The 15,510-nt window shown below is 41.6% G+C and overlaps 1 protein-coding gene across 4 annotated transcripts in view; it reads right to left on the bottom strand.

The window, feature by feature from the left end:
• LOC129835031 (sodium/potassium/calcium exchanger 2-like) overlaps positions 1 to 15,510 on the bottom strand; it is a 149,725-nt gene that overhangs the window by 14,344 nt on the left and 119,871 nt on the right. For all 4 annotated transcript variants that reach the window (XM_055900359.1, XM_055900360.1, XM_055900358.1 and 1 more), the window contains 2 exons: positions 10,338 to 10,472; positions 9,908 to 9,997 (listed from right to left, as the gene is read on the bottom strand). In XM_055900359.1, coding sequence (XP_055756334.1) covers positions 9,908 to 9,997; positions 10,338 to 10,472 — 225 coding nt within the window. The remainder of the gene's footprint in view (positions 1 to 9,907; positions 9,998 to 10,337; positions 10,473 to 15,510) is intronic.

Raw genomic sequence — 15,510 nt, 5'->3', positions numbered from 1 at the left:
TATAGAAACTAGAGAGTGTTTTCTATCCAATAATAATACTAATAGGCATATTGTACGAGCAAGAATTGAGTACTGGGCAGTTTAATTTGGCAACATCAAAAAAAAAAGTGCTAACAGCACCCCCTATTGAAAAGATAAATTCCATAATTAATTCCTCAAACATACATGTATTTTACACCATTTTAAAGATACACTTGTTGTAAATCCAGCCACAGTGTCCAATTTCAAAAAGGCTTTACGATGAAAGCAAACCAAACGATTATGTTAGGTGAGTGCCTATTCACATAATAACACAGCCATTTTTTCAGCCAAAGAGAGGATTCACAATAAGCAGAAATATAGATAAAACTAATCACTAACCTTTGATGATCTTCATCAGATGACTTTGTTAATAGACAACAAGACTTTTTTCACCTCTTCCACACTCACTTTACGGATTTAAAATTACAATGCTTGTCTTTCATAATTTGATCAGTAATACTTGAATATGTAGTATCAGCGTTTGTTGCTGGCATGTCAGGCCTAAATTTGCTAATCTTGCCAATTAAAAAATCATTAAAGTAAATCAGCAACATCAGTAGGTTTTGTGATGAATGAGCCATCTGAAGAGAAAGAATACTGCTAAAGCGTTCAATGTCACCATTCAGAGAGGGCACAGGGCCAGATATAATGCACATGTTATTAGTGTCTAGCAGAGAATATATCAGCTATTTAAAATCCAGGTTCAACTGTTCAGAGCTGCCATTTAAAATATGTGACCCGTTTCAGGCGTAGGCGTATGTCGCAAGTCACGACTTCACAGGAGAGCCATTTTTATATATATTTTTTTTTACTTCTTCTGGCTACAAGCCCGAGGCCGCCCACAATATGACAACAGCCAGCTCAAGTGCAGGGCGCAAAATTCAAAATATATATTTTTTAAATATTTAACTTTCACACATTAACAAGTCCAATACAGCAAATGAAAGGTACACATCTTGTGAATCCAGCCAACATGTCCGATTTTTAAAATGTTTTACAGCGAAAACAGCACGTATATTTATGTTAGCTCACCACCAAATACAAAAAAGGACAGACATTTTTCACAGCACAGGTAGCATGCACAAAGCCAATCTAACTAACCAAGAACCAACCAAACTAACCAACAAACAACTTCATCAGATGACAGTCTTATAACATGTTATACAATAAATCTATGTTTTGTTCGAAAAATGTGCATATTTCAGGTATAAATCATAGTTTACATTGCAGCTATAATCAGAAATTGCACCGAAAGCAGCCATAATAATTACAGACACCAATGTCAAATACCTAATTACTCATCATAAAACATTTCTGAAAAATACATAGTGTACAGCAAATGAAAGACAGGCATCTTGTGATTCCAGCCAATATTTCCGATTTATTAAGTATTTTACAGCGAAAACACAATATAGCGTTATATTAGCTTACCACAATAGCCAGAAAGACAAGCCATTTCCCAGCAGTAAAAGTTAGCGATCGTAACAAACCAGTAAAAGATATATAATTTTTGACTAACCTTGATATTCTCATCAGATGACAGTCCTATAACATCAGGTTATACATACACTTATGTTTTGTTCGAAAATTTGCATATTTAGAGCTGAAATCAGTGGTTATACATGTTGCTATCGTAGCTACTTTTTCCACAACGTCTAAACACCAACGATATGTTTCTGACACTTTTTCTGACACACATATTCTGACCAAATAGCTATTCATAAACATAACTAAAACATACATGTTGTATAGGAAATGATAGATCCATTAGTTCTTAATGAAATCGCAGTGTTAGAATTCTAAAAAATAACTTCATTACGACATCCAGCTTCGGTATAGATAGAGTACCCCAAAGTTGGGCGCCGGCGACTAGTTCACATGTACGACAGATATATGAAATAGCATCATAAAATGTTTCTTACTTTTGCTTTTCTTCCATCAGAATGTTGGACAAGGGGTCCTTTGTCGGGAACAATCGTTGTTTGGATTTAGAACGTCCATTTTCCCTCTTGAATTAGCAAGCACACTAGACAAGTGGTGCGAATCTCTCCATGTCAACAAACGGAAGAGAACGGAACACAGCAAAACTCCCGAAAAAATTTAAATAATCTGATGAAACTATATAGAAAAAACATACTTTACGATGATATGGTCACATGTATCAAATAAAATCAAAGCCGGAGATATTAGTCGCCTATAACGGCAGCTAAACAGAAGGCAAATCCAAGTCCCTCTTCGCGCTCTCCAGAAAACAAGAAATGGTGGACACGTCATACAAAGAGCTTGTATTCCACTTCAGACCAAGATAAACACTACATTTCTTCTCTCACCGCCTCTTGACATCCAGGGGAAGGTCTATGAAGTGCACGTATACTAATACGTATCATGCCCATTTATAGGCAGGAAGTAGAACAGAGCCTCGATTTCAGACTTTCCACTTCCTGGTCAGGAAGTTTGTGCCAAATGAGTTCTGTTTGACTCACAGATATAATTCAAACGGTTTTAGAAACTAGAGAGTGTTTTCTATCCAAAAGTAATAGTAATATGCATATTATACGAGCAAGAATTGAGTACGAGGCCGTTTGAAATGGGCACCTTTTATCTGGCTACTCAATACTGCGCCTGCAGCCCAAACAGGTTAATCAAAATGCTTTTTTTGGCAGAAATGCCTTCTGGAACTTTGTAAATTTCATGTGCCTTAATAACAAACTTGTATGCCATCTGTAAATATGAAAAATAATTGTTAACCTTTTATGGCTGCAGGCCGGTGTCGGGCTCAATATGACAACAGCCCGTCCAAGTGCAGGGCGCGAAAATCAAAATATATTTTTTAGAAATATTTAACTTTCACACATTAACAAGTCCAATACAGCAAATGAAAGATAAACATCTTGTGAATCCAGCCAACATGTCTGATTTTTAAAATGTTTTACAGCGAAAAAAACACGTATATTTATGTTAGCTCACCACCAAATACAAAAAAGCACAGACATTTTTCACAGCACAGGTAGCATGCACAAAACCAACCAAACTAACCAAGAAACAACTTCATCAGATGACAGTCTTATAACATTTTATACAATAAATCTATGTTTTGTTCGAAAAATTTGCATATTTGAGGTATAAATCATAGTTTTACATTGCAGCTACATTCGGAAATAGCACCGAAGCAGCTAGAACAATTAGAGACCAAATTGAAATACCTAAATACTCATCATAAAACATTTATGAAAAATACATGGTGTACAGCAAAATGAAAGACAAACATCTTGTGAATCCAGCCAATATTTCTGATTCTTTAAGTGTTTTACAGCAAAAGCACAATATAGCATTATATTAGCATTACCACAATAGCCAAAAACACAACCCATTTATCAGCAGCAAAAGTTAGCGATCGCAAAAAAACAGCAAAAGATATATAATTTTTCACTAACCTGGACAAACTTCCTCAGATGACAGTCCTATAACATCAGGTTATACAATACACTTATGTTTTGTTTGAAAATGTGCATATTTAGAGCTGAAATCCGTGGTTATACATTGTGAAAACTTAGCATCTTTTTCCCAGAATGTCCGGATATATTTCTGACACTCACCTATTCTGACCAAATAACTATTCATAAACTTGACAAAAAAATACATGTTGTATAGGAAATGATAGATACACTAGTTCTTAATGCAATCGCCGTGTCATTACAACATGCAGCTTACGTTATAGCGAGAGAGCGCCCAAAATCTGAGCGCAAACTAAAAGTGAACATGTTCGACAGATATATGAAATAACATCGTAAATGGGTCTTACTTTTGATGATCTTCCATCAGAATGTTGTACAAGGGGTCATTTGTCCAGAACAATCGTTGTTTGGTTTTAGAATGGCATTTTTCCCTCTCGAATGAGCAAGCAAAACTAGCCAAGTGGCGCTAAGCTCTCCATCGTCACCAAACGCAAAGAACGCAACACGCATAAACTCCCGAAAAAAATTAAATAATCGGATAAAACTATATTGAAAAAACATACTTTACGATGATATTATCACATTTATCAAATAAAATCAAAGCCGGAGATATTAGACGTCTATAGCGAATGCTTTTCAGAAGCCAATACTGATGACCTTTATGCGCTTCCTGAACAAAGGAATTCGGGGGTCATGCTCGTACAATATGGATAGAGCCTACATGAAACACAGCCCTTACTTTGAATGTTTCTAAAAAACCCTATTGGAAAAATTTATGGTGAAAAAACAATTGGAACCATTTCCTTGTTTGAACAATTTCCTTGTTTCCAAGCTCTCTCTTTTGACCATAGAAATACCTAGAAACCCCATTTCACCTCTCACAGCCGATTGACATCTAGTGGAAGGCGAATGAAGTGCATGTATAGTCATAAATTTCAAGCAAAATGATAGGGAGGCCTGGAACAGAGCCTCGATTTCAGATTTTTCACTTTCTGACAGGAGGTTTGCTGCAAAATGAGTTCTGTTTTACTCACAGATATAATTCAAACGGTTTTAGAAACTTGAGAGTGTTTTCTATCCAATAGTAATAATAATATGCATATTGTACGAGCAAGAATTGAGTACGAGGCCGTTTGAAATGGGCACCTTTTATCCAAGCTACTCAATACTGCCCCTGCAGCCCAAACAGGTTAATACCTTGGAATTCTAAGCAAATCCGGTCAGCTAAATTAACTAGTGTAGTCCACAGCTGTATGGCATAGCCATATCAGGGCCTAACATGAGGAAAGCTATTTCTTCTGAAATAGAGTACATTTTCTTCATATCATGGTTCTTTAAAACTGTCTAAAATAAATAATGGATTTATTGTGAAGGTGTAGGCCATATTAAATTGATTTATTCAACTTTTTAAAAGTAGAAGTTACAAAGTTCTGCATCAGTGGCTTGTAGGCTATGCGTGGAACCAGGAGATGCTAAACTTGTTTATATTAATTAACCTTTCACGAGTATCTACCCCGGGTCCGGGATCACCGCCCACCCCCCCCCCCCCCCCCACACTGAGTAGCATAGCCTAGCATAGCGTCACAATTAAATAGTAGCATCTAAATATCATTAAATCACAAGTCCAAGACACTTAATGAAAGATACAGATCTTGTGAATAAAGCCACAATTTCAGATTTTTAAAATGTTTTACAAGGAAGACAAAATATGTAAATCTATTAGCTAACCACGTTAGCAAAAGACACCACTTTTCTAACTCCACCAGTTTCTTACTCCATCAGGTGCTATCACCAATTCGGCTAAACTAAGATATTGATATCCACTAACCAAGAAAAAACCTCATCAGATGACAGTCTGATAACATATTTATGGTATAGGATAGGTTTTGTTAGAAAAATGTGCATATTTCAGGTAGATATCATAGTTTACAATTGCACCCACCGTCACAAATGGACTAGAATAAATACATAGAGCAACGTGTTTACCTAATTACTAATCATCAAACATTTCGTAAAAATACACAGCATACACTAATCGAAAGACACAGATCCTGTGAATACAGACAATATTTCAGATTTTCTAAGTGTCTTACAGCAAAAACACAATAAATCGTTATATTAGCATACCACATATGCAAACGTTACCAGAGCATTGATTCTAGCCAAAGAGAGCGATAACATATCGCCAAAATATATAAATTTTTTCACTAACCTTCTCAGAATTCTTCAGATGACACTCCTGTAACATCACATTACAACATACATATACAGTTTGTTCGAAAATGTGCATATTTAGCCACCAAAATCATGGTTAGACTGTCACGATCGTGTGGCGGATTAACGGACCAAAATGCAGCAGTTGGAAAATATGCCATCTTCTTTTATTTTAACACGAAGATGAACACGACACAAAAACACTTTAACAAAACAACAAAATAACAAAACGACCGTGAAGCTACAAACGTTGTGCACAAACATACAGGCTACTAACGTTCTTACATAGACAACGCTAGACATATACACTCAACACAAAACCATATACTCCACCCCATAACCCCTTTACCAAATAAACACCCAAAACCAACAAAAAACATAAACATTCCCCATGTCACACCCTGACCTAACTAAAATAATAAAGAAAACAAAGAATAATAAGGCCAGGGCGTGACATAACCCCCCCCTTGAGGCGCGAACTCCGGGCGCACCATACACAGTCTAAGGGAGGGTCTGGGTGGGCTCCCCTCCCCGGTGGCGGCTCCGGCTCTGGTCGTAGTTCCCACGTCACCACAGTACCTAACCACCTCCTAGGCTTCCTCCAAACGACCCCCCTCCACCTTAACCCCCTTGCATTCAGGGGCAGTTCCGGACTAAGGGGCAGTACCAGGGTAAGAGGCAGTACCAGGGTCAGGGGCAGTACTAGGGTCAGGGACAGTACCAGGGTCAGGGGCAGTACCAGGGTAAGGGGCAGCACCAGGGTAAGGGGCAGCACCAGGGTAAGGGGCAGCACCAGGGTAAGGGGCAGCACCAGGGTAAGGGGCAGCACCAGGATAAGGGGCAGCTCCGGACTGAAGAATGGCAGCTCCGGACTGAGGGACTGCAGCTCCGGACTGAAGGACTGCAGCTCCGGACTGAGGGATGGCCCATGGCTGGCTGACGGATCTGGCTGCTCATGGCTAGCTGACGGATCTGGCTGCTCATGGCTAGCTGACGGATCTGGCTGCTCATGGCTAGCTGACGGATCTGGCTGCTCATGGCTAGCTGACGGATCTGGCTGCTCATGGCTAGCTGACGGATCTGGCTGCTCATGGCTAGCTGACGGATCTGGCTGCTCATGGCTGGCTGACTGATCTGGCTGCTCCTGTCTGGTTGGCGGCTCTGGCAGATCCTGTCTGGTTGGCGGCTCTGGCAGATCCTGTCTGGTTGGCGGCTCTGGCAGATCCTGTCTGACGGACGGCTCTAGCGGCTCCTGTCTGGCTGGCGGCTCTAGCGGCTCCTGTCTGGCGGACGGCTCAGTGGGCTCATGGCAGACGGGCGGCTTTGCAGGCTCATGGCAGACGGGCGGCTTTGCAGGCTCATTGCAGACGGATGGCTCAGATGGCGCTGGGGAGACGGATGGCTCAGATGGCGCTGGGGAGACGGATGGCTCAGATGGCGCTGGGGAGACGAGCAGTTCAGTCATCGCTGTGCAGACGGCAGACTCCTGCCGGCTGAGGCGCACTGTAGGCCTGGTGCGTGGTGCCGGGACTGGTGGCACCGGGCTGGGGACACGCATCTCAGGGCTAGTGCGGGGAGCAGGAACAGGGCATACTGGACCCTGGGGACGCACATTAGGCCTAGTGCGTGGGGCCGGAACTGGTGGTACCGGACTGGGGACACGCATCTCAGGGCTAATGCGGGGAGCAGCAACAGGATGCACAGGACTCTGGAGACGCACAAAAGGCTTAGTGCGTGGTGCCGGAATTGGTGATACCGGGCTGGAGACACGCACCATAGGACGAGTGCGTGGAGGAGGAACAGGGCTCTGGAGACACACTGGAAGCCTGTTACGTGGTGTAGGCACTGGTGGCACTGAACTGGGGCGGGGAGGTGGCGCCGGAAATACCGGACCGTGCAGGCGTATTGGCTCCCTTGAGCATTGAGCCTGACCAACCTTACCTGGTTGAATGCTCCCCGTTGCCCGACCAGTGCGGGGAGGTGGAATAACCCGCACCGGGCTATGTAGGCGAACCGGGGACACCATGCGTAAGGCTGGTGCCATGTAAACCGGCCCGAGGAGACGCACTGGTGGCCAGATATGTAGGGCCGGCTTCATGACATCCGGCTCAATACTCAATCTAGCCCTGCCAGTGCGGGGAGGTGGAATAACCCGCACCGGGCTATGCACACGTACAGGAGACACCGTGCGCTCTACTGCGTAACACGGTGTCTGCCCGTACTCTCGCTCTCCACGGTAATTACAGGGAGTAGGCGCAGGTTTCCTACCTGACTTCGCCACTCTCCCTTTAAGCCCCCCCCAAAGAAAGAAATTTTTTGGGTTTTCCCACAGGCTTCCTACCGCTTCGTCGTGCTGCCTCCATTCGCCGGTATCCCTCCTCGCACTGCGCCAGAGAATCCCAGGCGGGCTCCGGCACTCTCCCTGGGTTGATCGCCCACCTGTCGATCTCCTCCCACGTAGTGTAACCCAGATCCTTTGTAGGTTCCTTTTCCTGCCTCCGAGCTAGCTCCTCATATCGCCGCCTCTCTGCTTTCGCTGCCTCCAGCTCAGCTTTGGGGCGGTTATATTCTCCTGGTACCTCCCGGTCTAAAATTTCCTCCCATGTCCATAAATCCTTGTATTGCTCCTGTTGCTGCTGGTCATGCCGCTTGGTCCTATGGTGGGTAATTCTGTCACGATCGTGTGGCGGATTAACGGACCAAAATGCAGCAGTTGGAAAATATGCCATCTTCTTTTATTTTAACACGAAGATGAACACGACACAAAAACACTTTAACAAAACAACAAAATAACAAAACGACCGTGAAGCTACAAACGTTGTGCACAAACATACAGGCTACTAACGTTCTTACATAGACAACGCTAGACATATACACTCAACACAAAACCATATACTCCACCCCATAACCCCTTTACCAAATAAACACCCAAAACCAACAAAAAACATAAACATTCCCCATGTCACACCCTGACCTAACTAAAATAATAAAGAAAACAAAGAATAATAAGGCCAGGGCGTGACATAGACAATGACAAAAGTTGCCCAGCTGGTCAGACAATGTTGTGCGCCATATTAGACAGTGATCTAGTCGTATACATAAATACTCATAAACGTGACTAAAAAATATAGGGTGGACAGGGATTGATAGACAATTTAATTCTTAATACAATCGCTGATTTACATTTTTTTAATTATCCTTACTTTTCAATACAGTTTGCGCCAAGCGAAGCTACGTCAAACAAAATGGCGTCATAAGCGATTAACATTTCTCGACAGAAACACGATTTATCATAATAAATTGTTCCTACTTTGAGCTGTTCTTCCATCAGAATCTTGGGCAAAGAATCCTTTCTTGGGTCTAATCGTCTTTTGGTCGAAAGCTGTCCTCTTGCCATGTAGAAATGCCCATTGCGTTCGGCATGAACTGGATCCGTGCCCAGAGATTCACAGTGTCTCAGAAATAAATGTCCCAAAATTGCACTAAACGGATATAAATTGCTATAAAACGGTTTAAATTAACTACCTTATGATGTTTTTAACTCCTATAACGAGTAGAAACATGACCGGAGAAATATAACTGGCTACACTAATGCTTGGAAAAAGAGCAGGTCGGTGTCCACCGCGCGCCCGACGCATCTGGAAAAGAGTTCCTACCTACACGTGTTTTTGTTTTATAGGGGCTGTGATTGCGCAATCGACACCATTCAAATCATCATCACGTAAAGGCATCCAGGGGAAGACGTAAGCAGTGTCCGTATCCTGATAGCGTTCACAGTGGCCTTTAAACTGACTCCAGATCAGGGGCCAAAATGTGTGAAATCTGACTCCATGTCAGGGAAATTGCTGTAGAATGAGTTCTGTTCCACTCAGAGACAAAATTCCAACGCCTATAGAAGCTAGAGAGTGTTTTCTATCCAATAATAGTAATAATATGCATATTGTACGAGCAAGAATTTAGTAGGAAGCCGTTTAATCTGTAATGCAATTATGCTAATGAGAAAACAGCACCCCTTGTAGTCGCAAGAAGTTAACAGTCAATTACCGTGAGACCGGCAGTTATTTGCTTGACAATCACCGGCTGACAAAATGTTATACCTGCCACAGCCCTATGCATAACCAGACCAGCTTATTACAGCTTGGTTTGGCTTGGTTCGGTAAGGCTCAGTAGTGTGAAAAATGGTTCAATTCATTTAGCCTCCACTGTTCCCCACGTACCTGGTGAGCCCACCACACCATTAAGTAGGAGAATCCAGCAATCCAACAGATAGAACCCAGAAATGAGATGGGAAAGAACTTCTTTGCAGTCTGTTAGACAAAAGGAGGAAAAAGATATAGTTACTAAAAAGATGGAAATTACAGAAATGAAGCCTCAATACTATGGTACACAGGTATCTACAGCAAATAACACATCACACAATTACTAGTTATAGAAAAATAAATAGACAGGTACACTTGATATCAAACATTAGTATTTCTCTCTATGACTGTGTCACAAATGGCACCCTATTCCCTATACTAGCTTTGACCAAGGCCCATAGGATGTAGTGCACTACATAGGGAATAAGGTGCCATTTGGGACACCGACCTAATTCTCTATCTGACAAACTGGAACAGTAAGAGATAGAAATGGACGGGAAGCACTTACTGGTTTCCTGACATCGGGCAGTGTTAGCCACAGAGGGAAGATGATGGGCATGATTAAGAGGTAGGTGAAACGCTTGCGCATGGTGTCTGGCCAGGACAGGCTCAGAGGCTGGTCCTCATCCTCCTCATCCTCAGCCTAAGGAGAGAGAGCTTTCAGTAATGGATACAGTTTCAAAATTCAAAAAAGCACTCGCACATCTGAGTTCTTGTTGCAGGTGCGTGGAAATAACGTGACAGATTCAAAGAAAAGAGAAACTCGCAGAATGGATACAGTTCATGTGAAATTGGTTTGGAGAAATCTGTGCTCAAAAAGAGTTTCAATGGGTCATGTGGTGCAGTCAGGGTCAGCCATCTTAAAGCTCTACAATACACAGTATAACAAAATGTTAAACAAAAAGAGTCAAGTCAGGCACATTCATGGGCACCTGGACTGTGATTGAAACAAAGGCTCTTGTGATTTATTTCATCACCACTTGAACTCTATTCAATAAGCAAGAAGGCCAAGTGCATACAGGCCTTTCTGGTGGGAAAATATTATTATGTCGATGTTGATGATAAATAATATTGACAACTAAGGCCTTAGGAATTGATGATAGAGTTGGTCAGCATGCCCTCACTCTCTGTGACCTTAAGAGAGTGGTGTTTGATGACAGAGGTTGGGAAGATTGCTCCAAGCCTGGAGGAGTCCGACACTCTACTTATCAGGTACAAGGCCCACTATGACATGTCTGGACTGCTGGACCCTCAGTGTGGTCATCTGAATACCAAACAGGTGAGAGACCTCAACTTCTGAAGATAAGAGTCTGCATTGCTGTTTAGGTGACATGGAAGTAGGAAGTGGCTCACTTTTCCACTGAAAAGTGGCTCACTGCATGACATTAATCCAAGCAGGCCTATTCTTGACTAAATCCAGACCCATCCATCAGTAACCTGATATATTGCATTATTGTGTCAAAGAGTGGTATCAATCACACCATCAAAGGCATGATTTGCTCTAGCTAAAACATGCGGAACAAGCTTAAGAACCTGCGCAATGGCATTTGGTATTTTTGGCTCATCTGCAAAGATCTTGACAACATCTAGTCATGTTTTTAAGATGGAAAAATTATGTTTTACATATTTATTTTATGTGGGCATCGAAGGACAGAGAAGGATCAAACTTGACTGCCAGGTTGGAGATGCACGAGGACAGGTGGAAGGCTTGGCCGTTGATTGTAGGTTAGATGTTTCCACCACTGATGACCTGCTTGGGTGTCCCAATAAGCACAGCCTTAGTGTTGTTACTGTTCAACAGGAGGAACTTCTCTTTCATCCATGCCCTGATGTCTTCTATGCAGCTGCTGAGTTTTGCTAGCTGCTGAATGTCCGGTTTGGTGTTCATATAAATCTGGGTATCGTCAGCGTAGCAGGTGAAGTTGACGTTATAATCTCTGAGGATTTGGCCGAGAGGGAGCATGTAAATTAAAAACAGGATAGGGCTCAACACTGACCCCTGTGACTGCAGACTCCTCCGACCTGGACTATCCAATATTGATGTTTTGCTACCTATTAGAGAGGTAGGAGGAGAAACACAGATCTACATTACCTTCAAAAAGTATTCATACTCCTTGAATTATTGCATATTTTGTTGTGTTACAACCTGAATTCAAAATGGATTAAAGCAACAAAAAAAATCTTACCCATCTACAGACAATACCCCATAATGATAACATGAAAACATGTTTTTAGAAATGTTACGAATATACTGAAAATTAAATACAGAAATAACAAATGTACATACAGTGGCCTGCGAAAGTATTCACCCCCTTGGCAGTTTTCCTATTTTGTTGCCTTACAACCTGGAATTCAAATGGATTTTGGGGGGGGTTGTATAATTTGATTTACACAACCTTGCCGACCACTTTAAAGATGCAAAACATTTTTTATTGTGAAACAAACAAGAAATAAGACCAAAAAAAACAGAAAACTTGAGCGTGCATAACTACCCCCCCCCCCCCCAAAAAAAGTCAATACTTTGTAGAGCCACCTTTTGCAGCAATTACAGCTGCAAGTCTCTTGGGGTATGTCTCTATAAGCTTGGCACATCTAGCCAATGGGATTTTTGCCCATTCTTCAAGGCAAAACTGCTCCAGGTCCTTCAAGTTGGATGGGTTCCGCTGGTGTACAGCAATCTTTAAATCATACCACAGATTCTAAATTGGATTGAGGTCTGGGCTTTGACTAGGCCATTCCAAGACATTTAAATGGTTCCCCTTAAACCACTCGAGTGTTGCTTTAGCAGTATGCTTAGGGTCATTGTCCTGCTGGAAGGTGAACCTCCGTCCCACTCTCAAATCTCTGGAAGACTGAAACAGGTTTCCCTCAAGAATTTCCCTGTATTTAGCGCCATCCATCATTCCTTCAATTCTGACCAGTTTCCCAGTCCCTGCCAATGAAAAACATCCCCACAGGATGGTGCTCTCGGGGTGATGAGAGGTGTTGGGTTTGTGCCAGACATAGATGGCCAAAAAGCATAATTTTAGTCTCATCTGACCAGAGTACCTTCTTCCATATGTTTGGGGAGTCTCCCACATCAAACGTGTTTGCATATTTTTTTTTCTTAAAGCAATGGCTTTTTTTCTGGCCACTCTTCCGTAAAGCCCAGCTCTGTGGAGTGTACGGCTTAAAGTGGTCCTATGGACAGATACGCCAATCTCTGCTGTGGAGCTTTGCAGCTCCTTCATGGTTATTTCTGGTCAGAGTGGTACTCAGTGATGTGTTGTGTTTGCCCCAAACATAACGCTTTGTATTCAGGACATGAAGTTAATTTATTTGCCACATTTTTGATAGTTTTACTTTACTGCCTTATTGCAAACAGGATGCATGTTTTGGAATATTGTATTCTGTACAGCCTTCCTTGTTTTCACTCTGTCAATTAGGTTAGTATTGTGGAGTAACTACAATGCTGATGATCCATCCTCAGTTTTCTCCTATCACAGCCATTAAACTCTGTAATTGTTTTAAGGTTACCATTGGCTTGATGGTGAAATCCCTGAGCGGTTTCCTTCCTCTCCGGCAACTGAGTTAGGAAGGACGCCTGTATCTTTGTGGTGACTGGGTGTATTGATACACCATCCAAAGTGTAATTATGTACTCAAAGGGGTGTTCAATGTCTGCTTTTTTTACCTGTCTACCTTCTTTGCGAGGCATTGGAAAACATCCCTGGTCCTTGTTGTTGAATCTGTGATTGGAATTCACTGCTCAACTGAGGGACCTTACAGATAATTGAATGTGTGGGGTACAGAGATGAAGTAGTCACTCAAAAATCATATTAAACACTATTCTTGCACACAGAGTGAGTCCATGCAACTTATTATGTGACTTATTAAGCACAGTTTTACTCCTGAACTTATTTAGGATTGCCATAACAAAGGGGTTGAATACTTATTGACTTCAGACATTTCAGCTTTTCATTTGTAATTATAGGGTATTCTGTGTCGGCCAGTGACACAAAATCTCAATAAAAATGTTTTTTAATTCAGGCTGTAACACAACAAAATGTTTTTAAAAAGTCAGGGGGTGCGAGTACTTTCTGAGGGGGTGAAAGGGGGATACCTAGTCAGAGAGGTGCAGGGGGCTTCCATAATCAACATCCACGGCACTGGGGAACAGAGGGTTACGAACGAACAGAATGACAGATTTTTACCTCTTCAGCTCAGGGATTAGATCCAGCAACCTTTCAGTTACCGGCCCAACGCTCTAACCACTAGGCTACCTGCCGCCACTGAAGATCGCAGCGGTGGGATTTGAACACACGGCTCCGTATAGACTGGAGCCTTAATCCAGCGCCTTAGGTCGCACAGCCACACTACCCAGCTCTGGCAATGTATAGACTAGTTTAGTTGGTATAATTTCTTTAGATCTACAATCTAGATCAGGCATTGGCAAAGTAAGGCATGGTTAACAAGGCTGGCCCTTAATGGTATTTGACTTGCCACGCCAAGCAATTTGATAAAATTGATCAAATAAGTGAAAATGTCTTCGTTTTGAAATTGCATTTGTTTTCTATAAATGACTACCGCTTTGGACCTGATCACGTAAATGAGAGTACACCTTATGTGTGAAGGTTATGTGTCTTGAGTATCATTTAAAATGTGGAGACAAGAAGGGAGGGGTGTGTGGTGAAGATGCACTAGGTGCGTCTTTTCAGAATTTCCCCCTCGCCAGTTTGTGCACATTCATTGTTTCATTATGTGAATTGTTTCCCCTTTGATTGTTAGTAATGATCAATTCCTTGTAAATTAACCGTTATTTCCCATAATTTCTAATCTACAATGTATGGTTACGGTAATTTCAGTTAATGCATTCAATATATTATTGCAGACATTTTTCATTCTCATTCTCAGAGTAGACACGTTGTTTACAGAACTCACAACCTATGCTACAATTGTGAGAAACAAGTTTGGGTTAATTTCATGCCATTTACGAGTTTGGTAAATTCGTTAATTGTCTTCTGTTTGTAGCTGTCTGTGTGAGCATGTGTCTGATTTCTCTGTCCTGTCAATGTTGAGTAAGCATGCGCACGCCTGAACACACGTGGAAGTACCTACACGCGGATGTATAAAAATGCTTATTTGGGGATGCTAATAGTATTTCTGATTGTTTTAACTCATCACCACTTAGTCATTTTTTTTCTTCACCTCAACAGAAACTCTATTTCTTATTAATTACATATTTATTTATCCATTGCAAATGACAAAGTCTTTATGGTTCCTCAATGTATTTGGAGTAGAGTGATGAATGTGATTGAAAAAACCTGAACCAATTGCCATACGTAGCCAAATTGTATTTAGAGGATATATATTTTCATCAGGATATTTTCTAGCTGCAATTTTTTATTTGTCAGATTTAAATTGTTTACATAAAGTATTCATACCCCTACTTATTCCATTTTTTTTGTTGTTACAGTCTGATTTTTTTTCTCTCACTCATCTACCCCCAATACTGCATAATGGCAAAGTAAAAACATGTTTTTAGACATGTTAGCAAATGTATTGAAAATCAAACACAGAAATATCTCATTTACAAAAGTATTCACACCCCTTGGCTATGACACTTCAAATTGAGCTCAGGTCTATCCTTGAGATGTCACTACAATTTGGAGTCCACCTGTGGCCAATTCAATTGTTTGGAAA

This window comes from Salvelinus fontinalis, chromosome 36, assembly GCF_029448725.1.
Source record: "Salvelinus fontinalis isolate EN_2023a chromosome 36, ASM2944872v1, whole genome shotgun sequence".
In the NCBI taxonomy this organism is placed as follows: Eukaryota; Metazoa; Chordata; class Actinopteri; order Salmoniformes; family Salmonidae; genus Salvelinus; species Salvelinus fontinalis.
Note: the sequence above shows the minus strand (reverse complement) of the source record. Positions and strands in the feature narration are given on the sequence as shown.